Source organism: Accipiter gentilis, chromosome 31 (assembly GCF_929443795.1).
Source record: "Accipiter gentilis chromosome 31, bAccGen1.1, whole genome shotgun sequence".
NCBI classification, from domain to species: Eukaryota; Metazoa; Chordata; class Aves; order Accipitriformes; family Accipitridae; genus Astur; species Astur gentilis.
In genome coordinates this window covers 16,841,491-16,866,127 of record NC_064910.1, presented here as the reverse complement: position 1 = coordinate 16,866,127, position 24,637 = coordinate 16,841,491, and the positions used below count along the sequence as shown (strand labels likewise).

Genomic DNA, 24,637 nt, shown 5'->3' with positions numbered 1-24,637 from the left:
GTTACCTGGACTATACGATAATCACCTGAAACTCCCATGGGAAATTGCTGAAATAGTAGCTGTGATGCACAACTACCCATTTTTCTGATACTTGGGCAACTGCTTGGGCAAAGTGACACATGCAAGGTTTGGGGAGGGAAGGTGTGAAGGTGTTAGAGAGAGAATGAGAGAAAGAGAGCAAGAATAAAAAAAATATTCATTATGAATCTGGAGAACTTCAGAACTATAAACTTAACATCTAAACTAAGCAAACAGGTAGAAATTATATGAAAAGATTCAGCAGCTGCACTAACTAGCATGTTAAAATGACAACCATTTGGGCTTGCACAGAAAAGCTGTGTCTCGGATGCCTTACTGCTATTCTTAGTAAGACACACTACACATGTGGATAACAGTGATCTGGATGACAGAGACTATTTGGATTTTTGGAAGATTCTTTAAAAAAAAATAATTTAAAAAAATTATCCCCACCAGAGGCTGTTAAAAATTTGATTGCCACGGGACAAAGTCCTCACTTGCATCATCCCAGGATTCACAGGACTGGTTAGATCTAGATGGTTTACAAAAGGGGTGAAAAAGAAGGTGGCAACAGTTGCTGCTGTAAGGAAATTATTCTAAGTAATAAAGACACAAGACAAAGATTTTCTACCATTGAGCAAATTGGCCATAAAACAACAGATGAAATTCAGATTTAATAAATGCAAAATAACCCACAGGATAGCTTTTCTTATACTTCAGCAACATATACAATGATGTATAACTGAAATTACTGTTATGCAGGAAGGAAAAGCTGGATTTCACAGACTGTTCTATGAACGTATCATCTGTACTCCACAGCAGTAAAAGAAAAAGAAAAGTCAAGGTAAATGAAACATTATGTTACTTTATGAATTCATAGCGCACCCTAATGTTGTTGCAGTTCTCCCAATGCTCCAAAAGGAACATATGAGAACGCGGGAAGACACAGAAGAAGAAAATAAGGATGGGCAAAGCCATACAACAGCTTTCATAGAGCGGACACCCCACCCACCCCCTGCAGAAGAAGTGATTTTCCTCACAACATATAAGCACAAAATGCTATGAATGTCAAAAGTCAATGTGGGTCCAAAACCAGTTAGATGCTTTTCTGAAAGAAAAATTTATCAAGGGCTGTTAACCACAAATACTTGGGATTGCACCTCTTCGCTGCAAATCAGCAGAGGCTGGGCAAGGATATCCAGCAGCATGGCTCCATGTTTGCCTTGTTTTTATTTTCTCTGAGCATCTGCTACTGTTCCGTCAGCGAAAGGAAACCTGCTTAGGTAGACCTTTGGCCTGTGTTTTTAAGCATCAACATCCATCAGCTTCCTTCATGTGTCAGTGATTCAAGGTCTGCCTTAGAGCGTGATATTTATTTAGCTGTTATTAGCCGGTTGCATACACTAGTACACTGGAAAGACATAGTGGTTCATGGCAATGAAACTTGTACTAATTACAAGTATTTACAGAAATCTAAGGAAGGTGAAAGTTGGCAGAAGACTCCTAATACATGAATAGATGCTGCCAGACTCTCCCTCCTTTGTTGCCTCTATATGCATGGGAAGAGCCACAGAAGTGTTTTCCCAGTTTCAGACAAAATACAAACTTTGAAACAGCCCAAGACTGCACTGCATCACCCACCAGTCCATATGATACATACAATGACATCACTGGCAAAAAAAGTGGTCTGACAGATGCATTAATAATCCATATCTCATGATAAAGAAATGGTTATGTAAATAGAAAGGGCTTCAGCAGCTTATGTACGTAAGTCTTTGTTAATAGCCAAGACCCTGTGAGGATGCACATTGGCTCTTCTGCACTTTCTCCAGATGCCAAGTAGCTGCACACAACTTGCTGAAAAGGGAAAACTGCAATTTTTAGAAATTTTTTTATTTCTAACTTCATGCAAGAAGGCATTTTCACATGCAAATTCATTAGCGTTAGGAATTCAGATATATGAAGCATTACTTTGAACAAACTGGTATGTTCTGACTACACGAAAAGCATGTTTTCTCTCCCTTTAACTGAATAGTTAACCTCCCTTAAAAAAGAACACTCAAACCTTTATAATAGTCCTTATGATACTTAAATTGATTTTAAAAAGAGAACACTTCACTTTATAAACTCTCGAAGAAAATGAATGCAGAAATTGTTAGCACACCACACATTAGATAAAAAAGTAATCATGCATATTTAGTTCATTTTCTACAAAATACTACTAGTTAGGTCATTCTACACTTAGCACACTGATAGGAAGTATTTCTTTCCTTTAGAAGAATTTATGTGAAAAATTACAACAGTTGTAGGTGAAGTGTAAAACAGAGAACTTACACCTCTTTCACACCATAAAGCTTGTTAATACATGCATGAAATGTTTGCCAAAGTAATTTTTCACTGATTTGTAAGGAAGCAGTTGCACAAGATCATATTATTTCTTCCTCAAGAGGAAAAGGGAAGAGGGTGAAAACATTTTGCTTATATAGCTCTGGTGATATCTTGGTAAGTCCTACAATGATTGAGATACACGCATCCTGCAATATCCATTCAGGAAAAACTTCTTATTTTGACTCTTAACAATGTAAAGAATAAAGAATCTAAGTTTAAAATCAGTATGTCATGCAATGCGTGCAAGCAGAGTTCTGCTTAAGTATTTGAGTAAACGGCCCTTTTGCTACATATAAAAAAACCCAAACCCTTCCAGTCTTGCATTTCAATACCTAAGTTCCCTGTTAAGCAGATACTACCACTGTCTATTGCTACTATACTACTTTTTTTGACAGCCAAGTAAAAAACCCCAAATACAGAACTTAAAATTATTGGAGTTATAAAAAATGGGGTAGTTTCTATAAGTATTTCCAATGTCTAATTTATTTCGCAATGCCCAATTTACACTATTTATCATTGTAAACATGAGATTACATGAGAAACTAATTTGTCCAAATGTGTAATGTGGATTGTTTTTTTTCCTCCTCTGCTAGTTTAGCCTTTATAGATATGTACCCCCAACCCCTATAATAAGCTGAGAACAAGCTCAGAGAAATAACTATCAAAACACGCATGGATGTTTTACGTGTGTGTATATACACACGCACACAAACATCCATATATGCTTGATATATAAAAACACATATATAAATGGAGTATCACCCATTTGTAGATTCATTTCCATCTGACTTGATTCAGGAGACTTAAGATTATTCACATTCCTGTGTTGCTGAAGGTTCTCCTTCCTCCTTGCAAAATAATTTGCTGTTCCATCACCTGGTAAGTGTGGAGGCTAGATATTTACCAGCTCTTGAAAAATCAGTTTCCTTATGAACTGCCTAATAATGAATTCGGGAACCTCTCTATAGGCTCCTGTTTCTGGCTTGTCAAAGATTTTTTATAACATTAAACTTGGGCATTTAGGTCAACTTAGGCATCAAGAAATGATTTTTACTTAGGTTTTGTACAGTAAAGGCTGTTCCTCTGTCTTCAAGAGCTCAGATAGGAGCAACTGCTAAGGCATGAAAAAATGAAAATAAACATCTTTCAGTGTTTAATTAGAGTTGAGTCATGCTGTGGTCCTATACTTGACATGTACATGCTCTTGTACTTGACACCTATTAAATGTTGAAAGATTTTCTGTGACCTGTGATCTCATAAATCCTTTTTCAGTTTTTGAAATTATGTAATTTTCATAGACATTGCAGAAACAAATTATTAGAGATACAACTCAAATGTTCTTAGAAAGTAAATAAAAGCAATGGCTGTGAACATCTCTAGTAGATGGCAATCTTAAGAATTAGATCATAATGCACTACTCTTTTGATGTAGATTGACTTTTATGTGTGCCGTGTCATCCTGCAGGAAGCCACAGACTACAGTGGAGAGCACCAATTTCCACCTTTAACCTTCTGAAGGGCTATGTCTGTTCAGAAATTGTGGAGACTTCTATAGGGAAGTTAATTATATAACCAGCACATGTCATTTGACAAATACAGAGACACACACGTTTCAAGGATAGACTTTAAATCTGTAGAAAGCTAAGCTTTTGTAACTAATTTGAAATAGAAAGAGTAGCATCATTAAACATAAAAAAGCATCAATTTTTGTTTTACAGATCAGCAGACTTGTGTAACACTTTTAAGCAGTCCTGAAGTTAAGAACATACTTAGAATCACATCAAGCCTCAGTATAAAAATATTCAGCTCATGTCAGATGACTGTTTGCATGCCTGTAAGTTCATACAAGAGTGGTTTGGTTCTTGCATGAGAGATGATAATGGCTACTATGGACCACTACTTTCTCTTCCTATAAAAATAATATTCCAAGCTATTAAATACTGCAATTCTGAAGAACATGTTGTAGCTTTTCTGAAGAGGGAGATGAAACAACCTGAATTCATTGAAAGCACTCAGTAATCTCAGGGGGGTAAAATACAGCCCAAAGATGAAAGGAGTTCGCAAATTATCTTCACCAACTTAAAAAAAAAAAAATCCCAATTTTTCGAAGTAATGTTAATTTAGGTTTTTCAACTGTGTGCTAAAAAAAGAACAGCACCAAAAAAATACCGTAGCAAAATGAACCAGAAGTAAAAAGCCCAGGAGTTAAAAAATTGCTTATCATACTCTTCTTTTTGTTGTTTTTTAACCATTTCCTGTTACAACACTCCAACCGTTTCTCATTCTAGATTCAGTGCATTAAAAAACCTCATATTTCTCCTGAAAATCATCAGGGAAGCTGTAATGGTAAACATTCAAAGTTTATTTAAAATGCAAATTTTTTAATTTTTTTTTGCAAAACAACTGGAGGGGAGGGAGGCCAGAGGCATCTTGTAGCATTGGGCAGTCTCTAACCCAGAGAAGGCACCTGTGGACTCCACAGCTGGCCCTCACCTTGGGTCCCTGCACATCTAACCCACACAAATGCTGAAGAGCCACTCCTATGTCCAGCACAGTCACGCTGGCTTTGGTAGCACAAAGGCAACTGTAGCACACAGGCCTCAGTAGCAAAAAAATAAGGGCTATCGGCAATATAATCCAAACCCAAATTTTCAAAGAAAGTATTAAATATGACCACAAGGAAGACCTTAGGTTTGGTTAATATTCATGTTCTAGAATATACCACGCATTAGGTAGATTTGCCAGCCATTTGCAGATTGCTAGCTTTTAAATGTAGGAAACTAAATGCCTTTAGGGCAGCTCAAAAATCATAAAACCAATTCATGTCATGATGAGTCCAGTCGCTTTTGAGCACAAGAATGCCTTGTTAAAAAAATGAGCACATGGAAATATATATCCTTTCCCATAGGACAGCCATTCATCATCATGGAGTGGTAGTTCACAGCACAGAAATTAAATTCCCAAATGACAGATTTTATTTAGTTAGTTTTTTGAATATGGAAGACATATAAGCCCTCTGCATAACACAAGTGCTGAGGCAAAGACTGCGAAAGAGACCATTTTACAAAACCTCCTGTAACACAGTGAAATGGCCAAATACTACATCTGAAATAGTATGTCAAAATAGGCTTTCGCTTAAAAAAAAAAAAAAAAAAAAAAAAGAGGTTATTGCAGCTGGTGCCCAGTCACGTGATTTTCATGGATTCCATGATTATAAAGCAAGAATTGTGCTGCACAAACACTGCTAAAATGCTGGCGTAGGAGTATTATTCACATGCTTTTGTGACTAGGGTTCAGCACTGGTGGATGGAAATAATTTTACTTGTCCAGAGATGCTGTCTGCCTACAGAAGCTTGTCTGCTCCTGGCTGATTGTGCTGCTGCCTCCCCCTCTCCCTCCCCTCCAGCCCAATCACCCCTCCACGCGCTTGCGCACACACTCACACCCTCATGGGCTATTCATTTTGAAATCACTACGGTAAGTACAAAGGGCTACAAAGAATTAGAAAAATAGCAGATGGTGTCTTCAGCTGGGCCATAAGCAATGCAAAATACAACTGCATAAACACACGAATGAATACTAATTTTTTTACAAGCTTTTACGGCCACAACTAGAGTTTGCGTTTGTGACAGTTCGTAATTTTCTCTCCCCTTGAGAGATTAATACCACTTACAGAACTGAGGAAAGCGCATGGAAGTTATTTTTCGTATACATGTGTTTCTCCTGTTACAAAAACCAGAGCTACCAAACCTGGCGATAGCAATGTGTGCACCATCTCAGTTCAGCTGCCACACGCCACATAAGCAGCCGCAGTATCAGCGATCGCTGAAATCACTGCTTACATTACAACGGCTCCAGCAAACTGCGGGCCAGGAGGAGGGCACCCCCCTAGACGTTGAAGGTTTTTAATTGCATTGTTCATACAGTCATACATTTGAAAAGGGTCTGAAAATATTGTACAGCTTAATTAAAACATGAATTAACAGAGAAAAGGGGAACTAATCAAATGGAAAAACAACTTTTGGTGGCTTCTGTTCAGGTACTGCATTCTGTAAAGGCACAAGTAGAGAAAAGTCCAATTTACAGCACTACTATGTTCCAGCAGCATGCAGTCTTTGCCACAGATAATACTGGAAAACTCTTTTGGGAAACCTCAAGCATTCCCTCCCCGCCCTCTCCCTTCCCCCCACCAAAAACCTGTAACTGATAAATATGAAAAATATCTGAATCTTTTCATGCACACAAATAAGAATCATCTGGCTCCAAACAAACTGTAATACAGTCAACACTTGACAATTTCTTCAAGCTCACCCTAGAGTCCCCATAAATTTCAGTCCCAACATTAATTCTATCATGCACATTGAAGTGTGTGGGGAGAAGGAGGGAAACAAGGGAAAAAGGCATTACAAAAACTCTGAAATCATCATAGCAAAACTTCCAGTTTGGGTCAGGAAAAGATCACATCAAAGTTGTTGTAAGAAATCTCTTAAAGCCAAAAATTAAGAAATACTTACCTTACAGTGCAGTTCCTTTCATCCAGATTGTTAACTTTAGAGAAAATACGCTCCCCATCTTCCCTTAAATCCTCTGCTTGCCTCCTTACTTCAACTGAGACTTCCTAAAAATGGTTTATAGCACAAGTAAGACACCAAAGTCATCATGTTTCAGACTCCCGAAAAATCTATGATTATGGAACCTCTTATTTGTGGGTTTGCTCTGTTTGAATATACATGAAGTCAACAGCATAGCATGTCTTAAGCTTGTTTGGTTTTAAGTAGTACAGTATGCTATGTGAACTCCTGCGCAGCACTACCGACCTGGCTGTGCTCGAGTTACTGCTCTACTTTGCTGATCTACAGAAGAGCTTAACACTTAAATAAACCTTCACAACTTCTATTTAGCGAAGACAAAAAAAAAAAAATAAAAAATGCAGCAACGAATTTACAGAAGAGTTGCTCATGGTTTAGAAGAGGCAAGTACACACCAGCTTTTCAATCCCTAAGCATGTACTTTAGTTTCTCAGTAAAACATACAACATCACTGTTCCAGAATTTTATTATCTCACTATCTTCAAACAACCACACCCAAAGAATAGCTTTGCATTACAAACACTGAACCTACAGGAAATTTAATTGCGCATTAGCACTGGAATCATCTGAATCATATATGCGAAACAACATCTTTATTTACTTCAGTCTGTTGTAAGCATCTTCAATGCACTTATCACCATATTTTCCAGGTGCCTAAACAGGTGTCTGCGTTTTGCCCCAGGAGTCCTATACTGAACTCAAAGGCACTGACTAATAAACCAGAAATGCATACATGGAATAGATTATATGATGATTTTTCTGCTGGGTAGGCAATTATTTAATAATTTATTTAATTTAATTTTCAAAATAACTTCCAGGTGAGTATTTCCAGTGCTTGGAATCTCTACCCTAGTAAATTATCCGCATAGTTAAGTTTGCGCATAGGATTCAAAGATAACTTTTCCAAAACTTAAAGCCACAAAAAACTTAAAGAAAAAGAGTCCACAACTTTTAGACATCAACATACTTTGTTTCTGAGCTATTCTCATTCTACTCCGTATATATACGCACACACAGAGGTGCCATGTGGATGTGTATGTATGTATGTATGCAATGTTTTTACCAAGAGGGGAGGAAAAAAAAGGAAAAAATAAGATACAACTGCATTGCCTCAATTCTTTTCTTGCATAAGGTGAAGTTCAACACAAGTTGAATACACTATGACTCCTTATTCATATCAAGCAATCTTGTAGCAGCTTGAACAACATCTTTTAAACAGAGAACTTAAGAGACTTTGTTTCTCTGTTTACTTCTCCTGACACCTGCCAACCATTCCCTGGCCCCGCTCAGTTAACAATTAACTTAGTATTTGCTTGAAAGTTGAACAGACATTTGGCATCTCTCTAAGGAATGAATTTATGCATCTTAAATCAAGTAAACTGACATAAAATGAAACACTAAGCAGTTTCACTTGTTGCTGTAGTGTAGCTTTAATATTAACAGGCATATTTTTAATCTCTAAACTGTATTAGGCAGAAGTTTTGTCCTATGTAGCTTTTGCATCAAGCAAGTTTAGAAGAAAAGAAGATGTCTATGGAAAAATGATTAGACCATTAACAAAATTGCACAAAAGTAGATATTATTTCCCCTTGGAACATTTTTCTTCATAGTTTAAGAGAACTGAAAGCCTTAAAATGGGTAAGGCGGCCACACCAATGAAGAAATAACTCTGGGTGAAGATTGCTTTGATCCTGCTACACCTCTACTGTAGAAAAGAGGATATCATCAAATCAAGTTTTCTTCCATCTGGCTACAACACACAAGAAATTACTTGATCTAGTTGCTCTTTGCTACATTCAATTCTTGTGCAATACAAACTTTGATCTTCTTAATTTTACTTGAGAGCTACCTGTAACAATTATTCCTTTACTGACAAAAGGCAAACACAATGCTACATTGTGCTTCTAAACTGGAAATGTTCACAAAAATGCTCTCTTTCCCCTTCCACTGCTCTCCTGCCTCCCCACCTCAGGCAATTTAAAGGATAATGCAAAAGACACTTGTACCTGTTTGTAGAAATCAGTAGAAGGGGATGATCTAGACCTCTCATGGGTGTACTGGGGTTTCTCATGTTGTTCGTGGCCTGCATCAAGAATATTATCAGCTGAATGGTACCTTCCTGAGCTCCTTGACTCTGTTGGCTTCCGCTGCTCCTTCCACGATGCCTGATACTCTGCAAAGGTTCCCAGGCGCTGCGGCTGTTCAGATTTCACAATCATATCAGCAGCCTTATTGCTGCTACGATGGTGGGCATTATCTTTCGAAGCATGTGCAGTTTCAAGTCCAACAGAGGCTGCCCGACCTCTTCTTTCATACCATGACTCCTCTCCCTCTTGTCCACCGTGAGCTTTCCTATCTGGCCTTTCAGGCTGCCCCTCAGCTAGACTGTGGGGAGCTGGTTTCTGTGCTGATTTCCTATATGCAGGCTTACTTGTTTCTTCAAAAAATTTCCACCTGTCTGCAAACGAACCCAGGGCTTCTTCAGATGTATTTGGACGGCAATGAGCACGGCACTCATCCTCTGACATCCCCACCTCATTCATCTTCTCTGGTTCAGAGTAAGACTTCAGTTTTTGCTCTGTTGTGAACCTCTTCCTGGCTCCAATCCGAGAAACATGATGAGTGCCACTCCCTGTAGGGTTCGGTTTAGCTTGTGTAGCCTCGAGGAATCCAGACACATCTTCAGAAACCAAAGCCAATAATGAAGAGTTGTAACTACCAGTTTTCCGCTCAGGTGACCTGGGGAGATATTCAGCGGGACTGGGCTCCAAGTCCCGCCGTTTGAAGGATGTCGCCCTCAGAACCCTGGCCTGTGCTTCCTTGAGGTGATCTTTGTAGGTGCTGGTAAAGTTAGCATCTGGGGAGGCAATGACATTTTCTGCTGAATCTGGCTTCCAGGTCTCATTGCACTCCTCCGTTTCAGATGACCCTACTAATGTAGCAGTGCTTCTACTTTTCTGCAGATTCGCTCTTCTCATTTGGATCTCATTTCTCAGGGTTGTTGCAAAACGATCGCTCCTTCGTGCCTGTTTAGACAAGTGAGTGTCAAATGGGGCCTGTCGCTCTGTTACTGTTTCTGGGCTGTTGTCAGACTGTTTTTTCCCTTCCTGAGCTAAAGAGTGCAACATTGGAGTCTTCTGAGGAGAAATCTTGCTACTCTCATCTTTCCCCCACTTAAAATCTTTCTGAGCAGATCTGTTTTCAGTGGTAAGGACACAGCCCTTTACGTACTCCTGTTGACCGTACCTAGTTTCACTTTCCTCAGAGCTGCTCTCAAAGTTTTTCTTTTGTCCAGACTTTTCAGTATGATTGGGTTTTTTAGCTTCTTCTACTACAGCACACCTAGCATCCCCCTCTCTGTCCACTGGGTAATGACTACTGTTCTCACACCCTTTCAGTGAGGATTCAACAGGTTGTTGAGGTAGATAGTATTTTGGTTTTTGGACCATTGTGACAACTGCAGGATTTTCATGAGGCCCAAGCAATGCATCAGTCCCCACTGCCGATTTCCAGCTGTCATCCTTGAGTTGTAGTGGCTTTGAGCTTCCCTGAGAAGGCTGTTTTGCTGTCACGCAATAATAGCGACTCTGTCCAGTGTTGTCCAGCTTCTGTTCAGCAGCACTGTTCGAAGAAGAGGAAGTGTTGAGCGGACTGGCTTGGGTTGGACTGTAGCCATGAAAATGATCCGTAGGTAACTCCTGAATGCCACTATAGGCCAGGTAATGTTGCTGATCTTTAGGTGCAGCTAAGATTCTTGCATTGTGAAAAAAAGTGCTTTCATCACTGTACTGGTGCTGGTGGTGGTAACTGTAAGTAGGCTGTGCAAACCGAACATCTGTGCTGGACAAGGATGACTGCAGTTTGTTCACAGTTCCTGCATTACTATTGTACCTTTCACCAGCTGAAGAAAAAGTGTGTTCTGAACTGAGATCGGATTTATAATTTGAGCCGCTGACCCTCCTGTCACATGCTCTGGAGGGCCGCCGCTGCTGCTCCACAGTTTCCAAGTTCCAGTCACTCCTGGGTTGAGACCGGTTCAGGGCTGTAAAGTGCTGCGTGCTGGCACCCTCTGAGTACACAGGGCCATGGGCTTTCTCATGGCCTTTGGTAACAGCAAAGCTGTCACTACGAAGAGGTGGAGGTGGGGGGGGAGGAGATGAAGACTTCTTCTTATCAGGAACATACCAGACAGGTCCAAAACTGGATCTTCCAGAGCTAGTGAGCTTGCCATCGGGGTGTTCCTCTATTCTAGGACTTCTGTTGTTCTCATATTGGATGGGAGCTGGCAAATACCCAGGTTTGTCCTCTATTCCACTGCTGTCATTCAAGAACTGGCCAGACTTATTTCCGTGCTTAGCAGTCTCCCAGGGGCCTACTTTGTACAGCATGTTCTCTGTTGAAGAAGTGTCTGCATTGGATAGAGTGTGGTCAGGAGTGCTAGAACTTGTGGAGAAAGACCCGTAGGCTGAATCCCGCTTACTTTGGCTCCCTAGATGATCAATGCTACTATTAGATCTTGCAGAAGAAAGCCTTCCATACTGGGCTACTTGTGGAGTGTGGTCCCAGCTGTCCATACTTCCCAAAGAGCTGAATTGGTCAGAAGTGCGATGTAGACTTGACTGATCCCATGAGTTTGACAGGTCATGAGAAGAACAACTATGGTAGGAAATAAACAAAAAACCTCAGCATAAATATACCAGTCAAAAAATGCCACAACATAATTATAAGTATATAGCCACCAATTTTACTAACATTGGTTAAGATCCATCTGCATTGCAGTTACAAGACAATCTAATAAAATTGGAAGTTTGAACACGAAGTCAAGGCTTTATCTTTATACTCTGCCACTGATTCAAAGCTTGAAACCTTAATAACCAACTTAATTTCCCTTTCTAAGTTGAGCAATAAGTAATGCACATTTATCTCCTTGAAGGCTCCCCTCTCCCTCTTCAACTTGTTGATTCTGCTGACTTTAGTTTTAGCCTAATTTAGTTTGAGCTCCATTGGCTCCCTCTTTCCCAGGACAAACACCAACTTCTTTTTCACCTTATTTTCCAGGCACCCCGATTCTTCCAGCTATTTAAGTCATGTACTTCCCTGTTCATCTTTTGTAATCTCACCCTGAACTTCTTCAGCCCATAAAGTTACTCCCTTGTTGTGCTTATCCAAATCTGCCCATCCATTTAATATTTTCATTTCTAAACAGAGGTTCACTAAAAACATTTGCCTCAAATGCCACCATTTTAGTTCTGAGGCTCCACATGCACCTTATCAGTGTGGTTTCAAACCACTCTCAGGTTGACAAGATTACAACGTCATTCAATTCCCCCAGATCCACAACACTGACAGGAAAATGTCAGGAGATGCCCGAGTAACGTAAGCTCTGCATGGCCAAAACTAAGCTTCTGACTTTCCTTCATGAATCCTTACTGCCACCAGTCCTCTCCGCCACTCTTTCCTCTATAGAAATGTCATCTTTGATACTGTACTTTCTCTGGATCATTTGCCTAGAACACTATTTCAAAATCTTGCTGCTTCTGTTGTTTTTCTACCCAATCAGTTTTGTTCTGTTTTCTTTCTTTTCTATGTTTCACAGCACCCAGCCCCTGTCAATCCAACACGCTCATGCTGAGACGATAGTCTTTCCAATTATTCTCATCACATCTCCCTGTTTGAACTTTACTGGCAGCCCCTCCTGCTTTTATATACCAAATTCAAATTCTTGCCCTTGCATGCAAAGCCCCTTGGGTAGAAATCCCAGAATTATTCTACTTCCCTGTAGCTATAATTATATGAAGCATCTATCAAATCTTCTGCAGTAAAGCAACCTGTGAAAGCTAGCAATGAAATTACGTTAGTCCACATAAAAAATACAGAGGGTGATACAGGTCTTTTTTTCTGTCAAAAATATTGCAAAGGTCAACAACAGCTCTTTGGAATTCAGTATTAACATGACAATTGCTTTTTTTCCCCTCTTATTACTATAGCCTTTGTAACTTTTTTTATACAACATGCTCAAAAGCACTTTATGTGAAATAAGAGAAGGTATACTTTGTGCTTATTTTCTAAAAGCATTTTATTAACAAGATACATTGGCATTGGCCTCATCTTGTGGGTTTTTTGTTCTTTCATTCTTTTATTTTCAGCATTTTAAAAAATCTTACTGAATACTTAAAAAGGTCTTAATTGTCATCTTAGGCAGATACTGTGGTTCATGTAAAAAATGTCTTGGTCATTATTAGGATCTCCTTTGTTAATGAAGAATGTAAGCCAGATATTGCTATGAATTGCTGATATCTTTCCCCCCTCTTCAGCACTAAGGAGATACTGGGCATCAATTAAAATAAAGATGACACTTATGCAGGAAACACTCAATTTAAAATTCTCATGTAGATCTGCTGGTATCAAATGTGAAGCAGAGATCATCAGCATAAGAGGTCAAAGGCCTGCCAGAAAACACCTATGGGAAACACAGCAGATGCAGCAAAAGCTTCAAAGAGAGGACAGGAAAGTTTCTGGTGGTGTGTTACTGCAAAGCATGGCCTCCTGTGGTTCTTAACTGCAGGGCAACCCTCCCATGAACCCTGACATGATAGAGAGTTCAAGAGCCATTTCTCTCCCTGAGCCTGGCATGCCAGGATATCCTTCTCTCAATGGCTTTTTTTAGAGTGGATTCATAAAAAACACCTACACTGCTGGTTGAAGTCTGGCAGGTGAAGTCTAGGAATAATCTACAAACACCATCCTTGGCCACTTTGGCCAAGAAGCACCCCACCAACCCTGGGGCATGAGTTTCTGCTTCTGGGCCCTCCCAGAAATAACATCATCTCAGCAAATCAGACCACATTCAGACCGCATGGGATTACAGACCAGATGTACCTGACCCTAATTGCCCCAAAAACTCAGTTTAAGCAGCCTTCTCAAAGCATACTTGCCTCACACCCACACCTGTAAGGCTAGAACAAAGTAGAAGAGGTTGTTGGTTTCAACTGCACACCCAGGGGCTCAAAAAACAAAACAAAACAAAAAATATAAGATCCTCTATTATAGTATATCCTACTGGAAGAAAATGCAGGGTCTAAACTTTCAGCAACTTAAGATAGTTCATATCCACACCTCCCAGAAAAGTGCACTCAGCCTTAGTCTAGGCTGGGCTAGGAAAAAAGTCTGCATCCATGTTGTTACGGTATGACTTCTGTGAAAAGGACAGCAGAAGACTCACAGAGGGAAATGAAGGCACCAAAAGGTTACAAGGTCTCACCCTCTAGCCTTGTGTGAGAGGCACCCTAGACCTGGCCTAGTGCTCCCAAGATAGCTTACAGTTTTTGAATGAAAGTCGCATGATAAAAAATACACGTATAGTGGTGGATGTGGAGACCTGGGTTCCAGAACTACCCCCTCTCCCATCTACACTGGTACAGGCTCTTCTGGTCTGTCTGTCTTCCTCTAGCTTCATGCACCTTCTCAAAGGTCCAAATCCAGTAGGCTGGCAAAAAACCTCCACCAAAACGAGCCAACACTCCCCACCCCCCCCCCCCCCCCAAACCAAATCAAATTATCCATAGCTTAATCTAGCACCTACCTAGGTAGTAAGGACAATTTTTGGAGGGTTGTTTTGTCCAGCTGCGCCCCAGCGCCCCCCCCCCCCCCCCCTAAATCTGGGTATATCCTACTTGGAAGAGAGCAAAAGCATCTCTCCCCCTGATAGAATTCTCCATGTTTTACAAGTGGTTTAGTTTTCACACTCACAGAGGGAATGCAGGCAGGCACATTCAGAAGAGATTTTAGGCTGTCAGTACCAAATCTCAAATGCTTATCTCAAGGAAGGACAAGAAATTCCAGAAATAGCTCAAGGATGGAATCCTTGGGCTAGAAACACCCCCTCCTCAGGCTATCTCTATTAATCTCCTTGCATACTGCTGCTTTCAGGTACTGATTACTGTGTCTCTTGTTCAGTTTGGTGCTTGACTTAGAGTGCAGGGTGCTTCTTGATTTTGTGGATTGTACTTTGAAAGCAGAGAGCCTCTGAAGCTGCTCACCTTCTCTTTCTGCAGATGAGCAAGCCCGAAGAAGCCCCCTCTGCAACTGGGATCCTCAAAATACCCAAATCCCTGGGCTGGCACTCTAGGAATGCGGGGCCTCCAGCTGCCACAGTCTGAAGTCAGCTCTGCCACTGAAACTGTCTTGGGCAACAGACACCAGGACTGACAAATTTTGCAAGTACATCACTTTTCAAGTGGTGAAAAGGCAGCCAAGGGGTTCAGGATGGCAGTGCCCTGGGAAACCTGGTATTAGACTGTGCTAAAGCCACTAACTCTTTCGGCAGCATCTAAGAAAGCAGAATTTGCCCTTTTTACTAATACTGATGTCTACCAGCAGTTGCTGTTATTTCTGATATATGGGGGGAGAGGACTGCTCTATTCCCCTCCCCTTTTTCCTTTACATGCACAATTTCCTGCCCAAAGCTCATTCCAAACTGGCCTTGAACCAAATTAGTATTTATTTTTTTTTAAATATTGTGATTCACCCAGCTCCTATCAAATCACACTTTGAGACATGTGTCTTGCAGTATTTTACTTTCACAAGGTACAAGGACAACCATCAGGAAGCATATACTGATTTACAGCTCAGCCAGAAGACTCAGTAGGCTGAAAGTAGAAATACTCTTGAGTTAGCATTGCAACCAGGACGCTAGAAGTTTTTAGAAATTTCTGAATTTTGCTTCTATGTACAAGGACTTTTACTGTCTTCAAATCTATAAATCTAATTCAGCCCATCTACATGAAATTAAAATACAAACTCTCTAAATCAGTGCAAACCAGCAGCAATTATAATTAAGGATTTGAGAAATATAATGTGCTAAAACTTCTGTTAATGAAGTATTACAAAATGCATTAAAAAAACCCCCTTTCTGTCTAAATGTTAACATTCATACATACTTTATTCAAGGGCATATAGCAAGTTATTTCAAAAACAGTAGAGGGCTTCCAAAGAAAACAAATGATGTAAAAATGATTGTAAAAAATACATGAAAAATAAAATAAAACCTTAAAGTATGAATGTTCTTCTGTTTTAACTACCACAATAAATTAACATCAAGAAATAATGACAGAGAATGTACAGCAGTAAATATAGAAAACACAAGTCTATTTTCCAAACTGGGACTGCGTATCAGACTCATTTTCTTTAATGCTCAGTGTAACTAAGGCCCAATGGGAACTAAGAAAAAAGCAACAAAAGAAAAACAAAACAAAACAAAACCTCCTGAAAATGTTGCCTATGAGCAAGAAACAAACAAGAACCTGTAACCAGACACAAACAGGTGTTAACTAAAAGTTTAAAGTTTCACAAGGGTGCCAGCCTTTCTTCCCTTGTGCTGGATGAGACCTAACAAATATTAAGGCGCTTTAAATAGGACTGAAAATCATTGGTCTTACTACCTCTCTACACAAGCAAGAGCACAGTTGTATCAGATTACAGAAAGACAGTTTAACTAATAAAACCAGTAATACCTTAAAGTCCAACATTAAAACATTCTGCACCCCACATTTAGGAAAAGGCTTTTTAATAGCCTGAAACAGTATTTTTCAATTTCTTCTCCCTTTACTATTTCACTTTAAGTATGTTAATTTTGATGGTTTCTTTTAGCTTATAAAGACTTAGGATTTTACCAGTGGACACTGAAAGGAAATGCAGAACAAGGAACATAACCTTTTGACTGCCTTTAAAGCTAGTTTCTTACCTTTCAATCACACGCACATATCACATACTGTTTCTGAAATCCATTCATCCATATGTCAAACTTCCCACGCTCCCCCTTCAAGCACTGAAAGGACAGTCAATACTAAAGATGTGTAACACAACGATTCTGTATTTGTATTTGCTTTAAAAAACACTCAACGACACGACCTACATTATTATTGTCTCGCTGTTGGAGCTTAATGCATGTAACTTAAGCAGAGACTCACCTTGCATGATAGCGCGAGTGCCAGGAAGTGCAGGCATTGGATGAGGAAACATGTGACGTGGCTGTCTCAGGTTGACTTTCTGTAAATTTGGTTGCGTGCCAGGAGTGAGGCCTGCAGGCTAGGTCATTTCTTCTGAAAACGAGAGAGGTAGAGTGTACTAGTTGAATGCAAACAGTTCAGTAAAGTGACATGCAGCAAAAAATCTACCAGGGCAGTAGTCAAACACTATACAGATAAGACAGAGGCATAATGACTTTAAATGACAGCAAATGAGACAACTTTCTACATGCATGGCAGTTTTGAAAAGCCACCAGCATTCCTTTAAAATGCTCAAGATGCAGGGAAACATCAATACTCTCCAAGGTCTGTGCTCAGGTTTGGGGTTTTTTTTGGTTGTTGGTGGGGTTTGTTTGTTTGTTTGGTTTTTGATTGTTTGGGGTGGGTTTTGGGGGGTTTTTTTGGCTTTTTAATTTTGTGTATTTTGGGGGTGGGGTGGTTTTTATGAGGGGTGGAGACAGACAAACGAATTTTAAAGTACTGGACATGCATCCAGAGCTTTAACAGTTAAAGCTAATACTGGGACTTACGAGGCATTTACAAGAAGACAACAGTACGGTAGGGCTTTGCAAGGTTGTACTGTAGGTACGTGCTTATGGGAGGAGGTGGGAAGAAAACACTTAATGACAGGAAGGAATAAAGCCATGTACATTGTTCCACACAAGTTAGAGTAATGTAACTAATAATTTTAACTTCAGCCAAGTTCTGCTCCAGGTCTTGAACTGTTTGGCACCCCAGGTATGCAGGGTTTTTTTGTTTGCCTTGGGTTTTTTGTTGCTTGTTTTCTGAAGAAATAAAAAACAAACTTTTTTTTTTTCCAAAAATGGTTCATCAATTCATCTAAGTCCCCAAATACCTACTTGGATATCACCTCCAAATGTACATGCTTATGTAACTGAAGAGATCCTGTCTAAGAAGTACAACAGCAAGTTGTTAGAGCTTTGTAGCTTGCAAACCTTTCTGCAAAACTGCTCTACAGTCCTCTGCCCCTTCCTTCTGTTCAGGAATTAGTAACAACAGCTTGCACTTTCTTCCAAGAGCTTGCTGTTTGTAACACCTCTTGGCACTCATTAAATAAGTGCATTCTTTTTCCCGCAATGTTAAAGAAGCCTTTTGGGTGGAATTCAGCTACTTCTGTTTCAGTGAGCAGATGCTGAGCACAGGCCATTTGTCTAGACCCTCTCAGTCACCCCGGAACGAAGCAGAAACTTCCTGAAGGTAATTCATCCTGCCCTTCTCTTTGGCTCATCCTGGGGGAAGTGTAATTTAAAATTTAGACAAGGTATAAGGTGAGACAAATCCCATCCTTCCAAGTCACAGTCTGAAACAAAGGCTTATAGGACCTTAGCTCTTGAGGGGTTTTTTATGCACTTATGTATTTCACTTATGTATTTATGAAGTTTATTACTGCAATGTTAAGTAATTTGTCTGAGTTAGGAAAGTCATTTACTAAGCTGAGAAACTGTTCCCTATTTTCAGCTTGAACTCTAAAGGCAGTTCTACATTTTTTTACTCATTCCCCCTTTTTTATAAATTTGGATTATCAGACAGCCACTGGATTTAGAGAACAAAACTAAAGCTCATTATAAACCCCCTATCTTCAAAACAGGTCAAATTTGAGTACATGGCTTTTTGCAGCACATTCAGAAAGATCTTATGAATTCAATGATGAATTGCCTTTCCAAACTCTGCATGCGGGATTACAAAAGGAGAATAATAATTCTACAGGGAAGCTGTAATTTCACTAAGAAGTGTAGCATCATTACTGTCACTAAAAAAAAGAAGTAATTGTTTCCATAAACAAAAGCCTACTCTTCCCAGCATGATGGAAGAGAAAACAGTTAAGCGGAGCATCACTATGTTCTTCTTGGTAGGATATGAAATTCAGAGAGTGAGTGGAAGAGCCCCAATACTCTCAGAGCAAACAAGTGCAAAAGATTCTGCTCAGCCATGCGATGATGGGCTCCAGACAGTCCTTGCATGCCCCAAGCCTGTGTTCAGGTATAGAAAAAAAAAAACATTCCACTGTTCAGCTGCACAGAACATCGAAGGGCTTTTCTTCCCCACAGCTCACCTCTAAAAGATACTGATACCAGCTCACAAACCACAAATACCCATTTAGGCAAATGCAACAGACCTCTTAGGCATCAATTCAGCAAAAAGGTTTATCTACTATGAGACAATTACTTTTCTATGATGCACCACTAAGGAAACACAAGACTAGAAAACTAGCACTATACAAGGCAATGTTTGGAGCGTAAGGAAATTAAGGTTGGGAAGAGGGCTTCTGCAAGTTTGCTATGGCCTTGGCAAATGGTAGGAGGAATCCAATCAGAGGGAAGGAACAGAAGGAATGCATTGGTAAAGTCAGTACTGTACCTCATGGAACTTCTCAAGATCTTCATAAGATAGGTTCTCGCTACATGAACATCATTTTCAGATGGCATTTTCTGTGCTACAATATCCACCACCACTTTCATCTTCCTTAGCAGCCAAGCAAAGGGAGGAACATACTAGACTGAGTTGTGACATGAAGCAAGTCAAGTGGAAAAGAACTTACACGTTCTGTTTCATTTTTTTTTTATTTGGGGATACATATATTTTTCAGATTTCTTTTTTTTAGACGTAATAGTCTGAACAGCCTAAAAATGCTGGTGGGATACCTAGAAGATGGAATCATGTAGACACCTGCTTTCGTTGAAGTCTGCAACATGACTAAAAATTAATTTACTGTGCATAGTCAACAATGCTTTCTGCTGGACTCTCATAATTTAATTACATTTACTATATCCTGCATGTCAAGAAACGATTTTTCCTAGTGAGTGGAGCACAGCATGAATATTGATTCCAAAACTCAGCACAAATGGGTAGGAGGACTGAAAAGAAAAGATTAAAAGACTCAAAACATGAATATTTTGCAGACAACTAAAGATGCTGGAAGCTGAGCATTTATATTCTAATGTAATACCTCTGTATTAATTCTGAGTGACAGAATGAGATCATCTGAACCTACAACCCAGAAAACCTCTAGCATTAATGGAAGCATTAATAAAAGCATTTCACTGAGACTGTCTTTCTACCAGTGCTTTTACAAAAGCTGCTGGAAGGAAAATGCTGATAAGTTCTGAAGATATGATACAAAGGTAAAAAACCAGTTTCTATTGACTATAAGCAATCTGTTAAGATAGTGGTCTCAATTACATGTGTATGCAAATATTCTAGCAATAAAACAACCTTTTCAATGCAGTTTTCCAGAATAAATCTGTCCTTTTATAGTTACTGCTTGGAAGTCATTAAGAAAGACACTCTCAATTTCACAGGCTGTAGAGCTGAGAGATACCGGTTTAGACTGCTGCAGCAATACTGAGGGAGTTGACGGGGGGGGGGGGGGGGGGGGGGCAGAAAAGATGTACTTCAAAGGAAAACAATTAAACTGGACAAGCAGACTTATCTGTAAACAACAACAAAAGTCAGAAAATGTCTTAACAGTGAAAAGTAGACAGGAAATCGAATAAAGTAACTGAACTACCTCAGCATACAACAATATCAATGAATATGAGCCATCTCCTCTGTTTTCAAACCCATTCTGAACTCCTGTAGGTACCGTTCAGATAAAAGGCTGGCAGATACGCTAACAGAGGCATGTATTCCCCCCCGCCGCCCAGTGGAATTCATTTTATTCTCATCCACCAAAGAGCACCCTTACTGTAACCCTATCATACAGGGTTTTTTGCATTTGGAGTCCCGAAGCATAAGGAGGACAGGCGGTTCCAGGGGCCTGCGTCCAGGCGGAAAGCAACTGCTGGGATTTATTTGTCTGTTAATGTTTCGTTCCAGCCCTCTGCTGAGTCAACAAAGGCGGAAGGCCTGGCTGCAGCAAGGCTGCAAATCTGTCACTGCAACTAGCGGCAGCTACACACGACAGAGGCTGCACTGTATTTCTGAAATAGAAAACCGGCTTTTCATCCCTCATTACTGGCCCCTTCTCTTTAGCTCAAAGGAGTGTTTTTAATACCAGCAGCGGCAACATACCCACATGGAGCCGCTCCTGCCCATCTCACAAACAAGGGAACGAACAGTTCCTAAGGGGATTTTTCAGGTAAAACTTTGGAACCCCGAAAATGAACAGTCATACTAATGGGGCATTTTAACCAGGACTGCTCAGTCACTTCCCTTTTTAAAGGCTATCTTCCGTTATTTCACGTCATTCATCGCCCCAAATTTACGGATCTGTACCATTACTTTCCACGTTAAATCTAAGCAATTCTTCAAAATGGCTGAGCTCATCCGTCCCACGGACGGTTTCAATCTCCACACACACCACCACCACCCCCCCCCCTCCGGAGTACTATCGCGCGGCCCGACACCCCCGCGAAGGAGATGGACACGGCCAGGCCCCGCCCCCGCCCCGCCCGGCGGGAACCCCGCTCCTGACAGGGAAGGCCCCTCCTGTGGAGACCCACTCACTCAACTGCAGCTCCCCTCTGCGCTCGCTCCCTCTTACTGTGATTATTTCTCATGCTAATTAATCCCTCCCCGGGACATTAAAGCGGCACGCTGTTCTGTGGCCCTGAAACATCGCATGGTGATCTTTTTTTCTTTTTTTTTTTTTTTTCCCTCTCTGTCGGCTGCAGGATTGGCGGCACCGCTTCGAATCAGTAGTCATCTTTTCTAGTCAGGGCTCCCTCTGGCACATCCAGCCGCAAGCGGGCAGCTGATGGCAGTCCTTGCACAGGCAATGCTTCCTTCCTACTGTTCAGCTTGCACCAGGAAACAAAACCCAGGTTTAGACAAGAGTTCCCAATTTTTCCTAACTTAAGGATGAGTCAGTGGCCTCAGTCAAAACCGACCCGTATCTACAAAGAACAGTTTCGCAGCATCAGCACTAATTCTCCGAGTTAAAACTGTTGTAGTGATCATTTAAAGATTCTTTAAAATAACATTCAGTTGTCAGACACTTTAGTTTCTACAGAACATTTTTGTTCGCAAAGCTGCAGACCACTGTTTCACAGAACAGTCTGTACAACTTCCCTGCAAGCCCCAGAATTTGGGAACCAGTAAATATACTTAAACTGAACAGCAGCTATCAGAATAAAGTTGTTCTCCTTCCATTCACCAAGATGCAACTCAAGACTTTCCAGCAGTAAAGCAAAGCCTCTCTCCAGCACTTTGTTTTTAAAATAGCCCAACTTCACATTTTCACAGTTGCAGCAGGAGGCCCTAACTACTTGCAGTTATTTTGAACCTTGCCTACAACCAGGAATTTGTCCTAATTTCTTTGTAAGGTAAACGGCTACAAGAGTGCCCTGCCTGCACGCCAAGGATGCAACGCTAAGGAAACGCGGAAAGGCTGAAGTGCTGAGATAAAATGGAAACCTACACGTGCTTAAAGGTCACACGCACAATCCACTGGCATTCTCAAACAAGAAGCACGCTCGGACACTGCACGTACTCTCACAAGGTGCCCTCGGACTCTTTCAAAGCCAGATAAACCAAATCATGCGTTGTTTGTCTTACGGAAAAAAAAATCCTCGCATACATTGTTAAGACAGCCAGTTATGAACAGCGTTGCCCTGTGCCAGCCATGCAAGTTAACTATGAGGAGTTCAGTCTTTGGGATCTCCTCAGCAAGCCACTCATCCATTGTTTTTTTAGTCCACATAGAGAAAAATCTCAAGAATTTGTAGTGACAGCACAGGTGCCCTTGCTTGTCCCCTTATAAATCCCAAACAGCTTCACAGTTCCCAGCTTTCTCACCTCACCTCCTTTAAAATAACACTAGGCCAGACATACCAACACTTCATTAATGAATTTTTTATAAATCTGCATGTGCTGGGGGAGAAGTCCTTCCAAGCCATGTCCTTTTTTTTCTTTTGGTTGTTTATTTACCAATTTGGTGCTCAATGGATTAAAATACACTAGAAGACCAACATATAATGCAATTAATTGGGTGTGCAAAAAGCCACTGTAAATAAACTACTAAATCACTTAATTTATGAAAAACTATTTGGGATGGTTTTTTTTAATCTTCTGAATCCTTGGCAGAAAAAAAGGAGGGTGAAAAACATCATGAAGCTGCAGTTACCCACAGAGGCCTCAAATAATAATAAGAAATTAACAATGTCACTGTTTTTCATTCCAAAAATAGTTTGGTGTATTTTTCCCTGCAGATTGTGAAGACCTTACCCAACTGCCTAACCTGGGAGCTCATGATTAGAATAGGATGATTTTTTTTCTAAAACAAAAAAAAAAAAAGATAAAATTGCTACCTGAACAAATCACATATTTTCTAGAATGAGCACACACTTGGTCAAAAAGTCTTCTTTCTTTCTTCTTACCCTCCCTTCAAACAAACAACATTCCTTTCTATAGAGTATTGAAAGAGTCATCACCTTCCACAGACAAAGACATGAGGTGTTTTCTCTCTCAGGCAACTGTATTCACAGAATTCCAATTACTTCATGTTACGTTAGTCACCACAGGCAGATCTATCTGCCAATGTAATACAGGAATGAAGTATCTAAAATTTGGCAAAAGACCAAGGTCCAGCAGCGAAACTATATAAGGAATGTGAACAACTTCGAGTCATTCTCAATAATGTAATACATCCATGAGTTACCCTAATATAGGCTCAAACAGTTGTTATCAATTCCATAAAGAAGCTTTATGTTAAGTGCAATACAACAGTACAAAGCCCTCCTCCTTTCTGCTTGTCATTTTCAGTGCTGTCCCGCCTCCCGACATACCTGTCTGTATCTTTGGATATAACAGAGAAACAAACAATGGGTAAAAATGATATTAAAAAGAGGACAAAGCATCCAAAACGTGAGGTTGAACACTTTTCCTGAACACAGTTACTTTCCCACTTTATTTCTTCCTCATTTCTTTGAAAATGGAGAAAGGAAGAGGGGTGGTATGTATGTGTGAAAGAATACGAGAAGGAAAAAAAAACACAGAAAGCCCCCTGAAAATCTTCATGCAACAACTCTGTATTGAATGATACCCCCAAATTAAAAAAAACCTCCCACAATAGATTTTGATGTAAACCTTCATGGTCTGTCATTCTTAACCAATACAGATGATTCAAAAAAGTTACATATATATACACACATATATTTATCTCTATACATATATGTATAGATATATACATACGATATATACATATATATACATGCACATATGCAAAACCACTTTTTAGGCTTTTCAGAATTCAAAATATGCCCACAACTTCTCTGTCCAGGTTGATGGTTTTGCACTTCAACCTCCAGTTTTTGGTCTTCCCAATACACCAAAACCTTTCTAAATCTTGACCCACAGTCCACTTCTGAATTCATCTCCCTGTTTCTTTCTAGAGCATCATGGCCTGAACTGCTTTGTTCCCTTTTTGTAAGGTTGTCCTATTGCCTTTCACTCAGATTCAGCCTTGGATGCCCCAACTTCCTGCTGTCCTGAGCCTACACAGCAGCAATTTAAACACTTTTTCTAAAGTACACTCTATGCCAGCATTCACGCTGTCTATCCAGGACAGCCTTAAATGTCCTTTCAAAGAGGGATAGTAAATTTAGGCTTTGTTTGGCTGAGGCACAGAGTTGACTGCATAAACCCCTCTCGAAAGCCA

The 24,637-nt window shown here is 40.2% G+C and overlaps 1 protein-coding gene across 5 annotated transcripts in view; it reads right to left on the bottom strand.

Annotated features, from left to right (window-relative positions):
- Positions 1 to 24,637, bottom strand: part of SHROOM2 (shroom family member 2) — a 131,511-nt gene that overhangs the window by 29,381 nt on the left and 77,493 nt on the right. For 2 of the 5 annotated variants that reach the window (XM_049834069.1, XM_049834070.1), the window contains exons 3-6: positions 19,399 to 19,503; positions 16,963 to 17,094; positions 9,001 to 11,650; positions 6,920 to 7,023 (exon numbers count right to left, since the gene is read on the bottom strand). In XM_049834069.1, coding sequence (XP_049690026.1) covers positions 6,920 to 7,023; positions 9,001 to 11,650; positions 16,963 to 17,094; positions 19,399 to 19,503 — 2,991 coding nt within the window. The remainder of the gene's footprint in view (positions 1 to 6,919; positions 7,024 to 9,000; positions 11,651 to 16,962; positions 17,095 to 19,398; positions 19,504 to 24,637) is intronic. The other 3 variants (XM_049834071.1, XM_049834073.1, XM_049834072.1) reach the window with 2 other exon arrangements.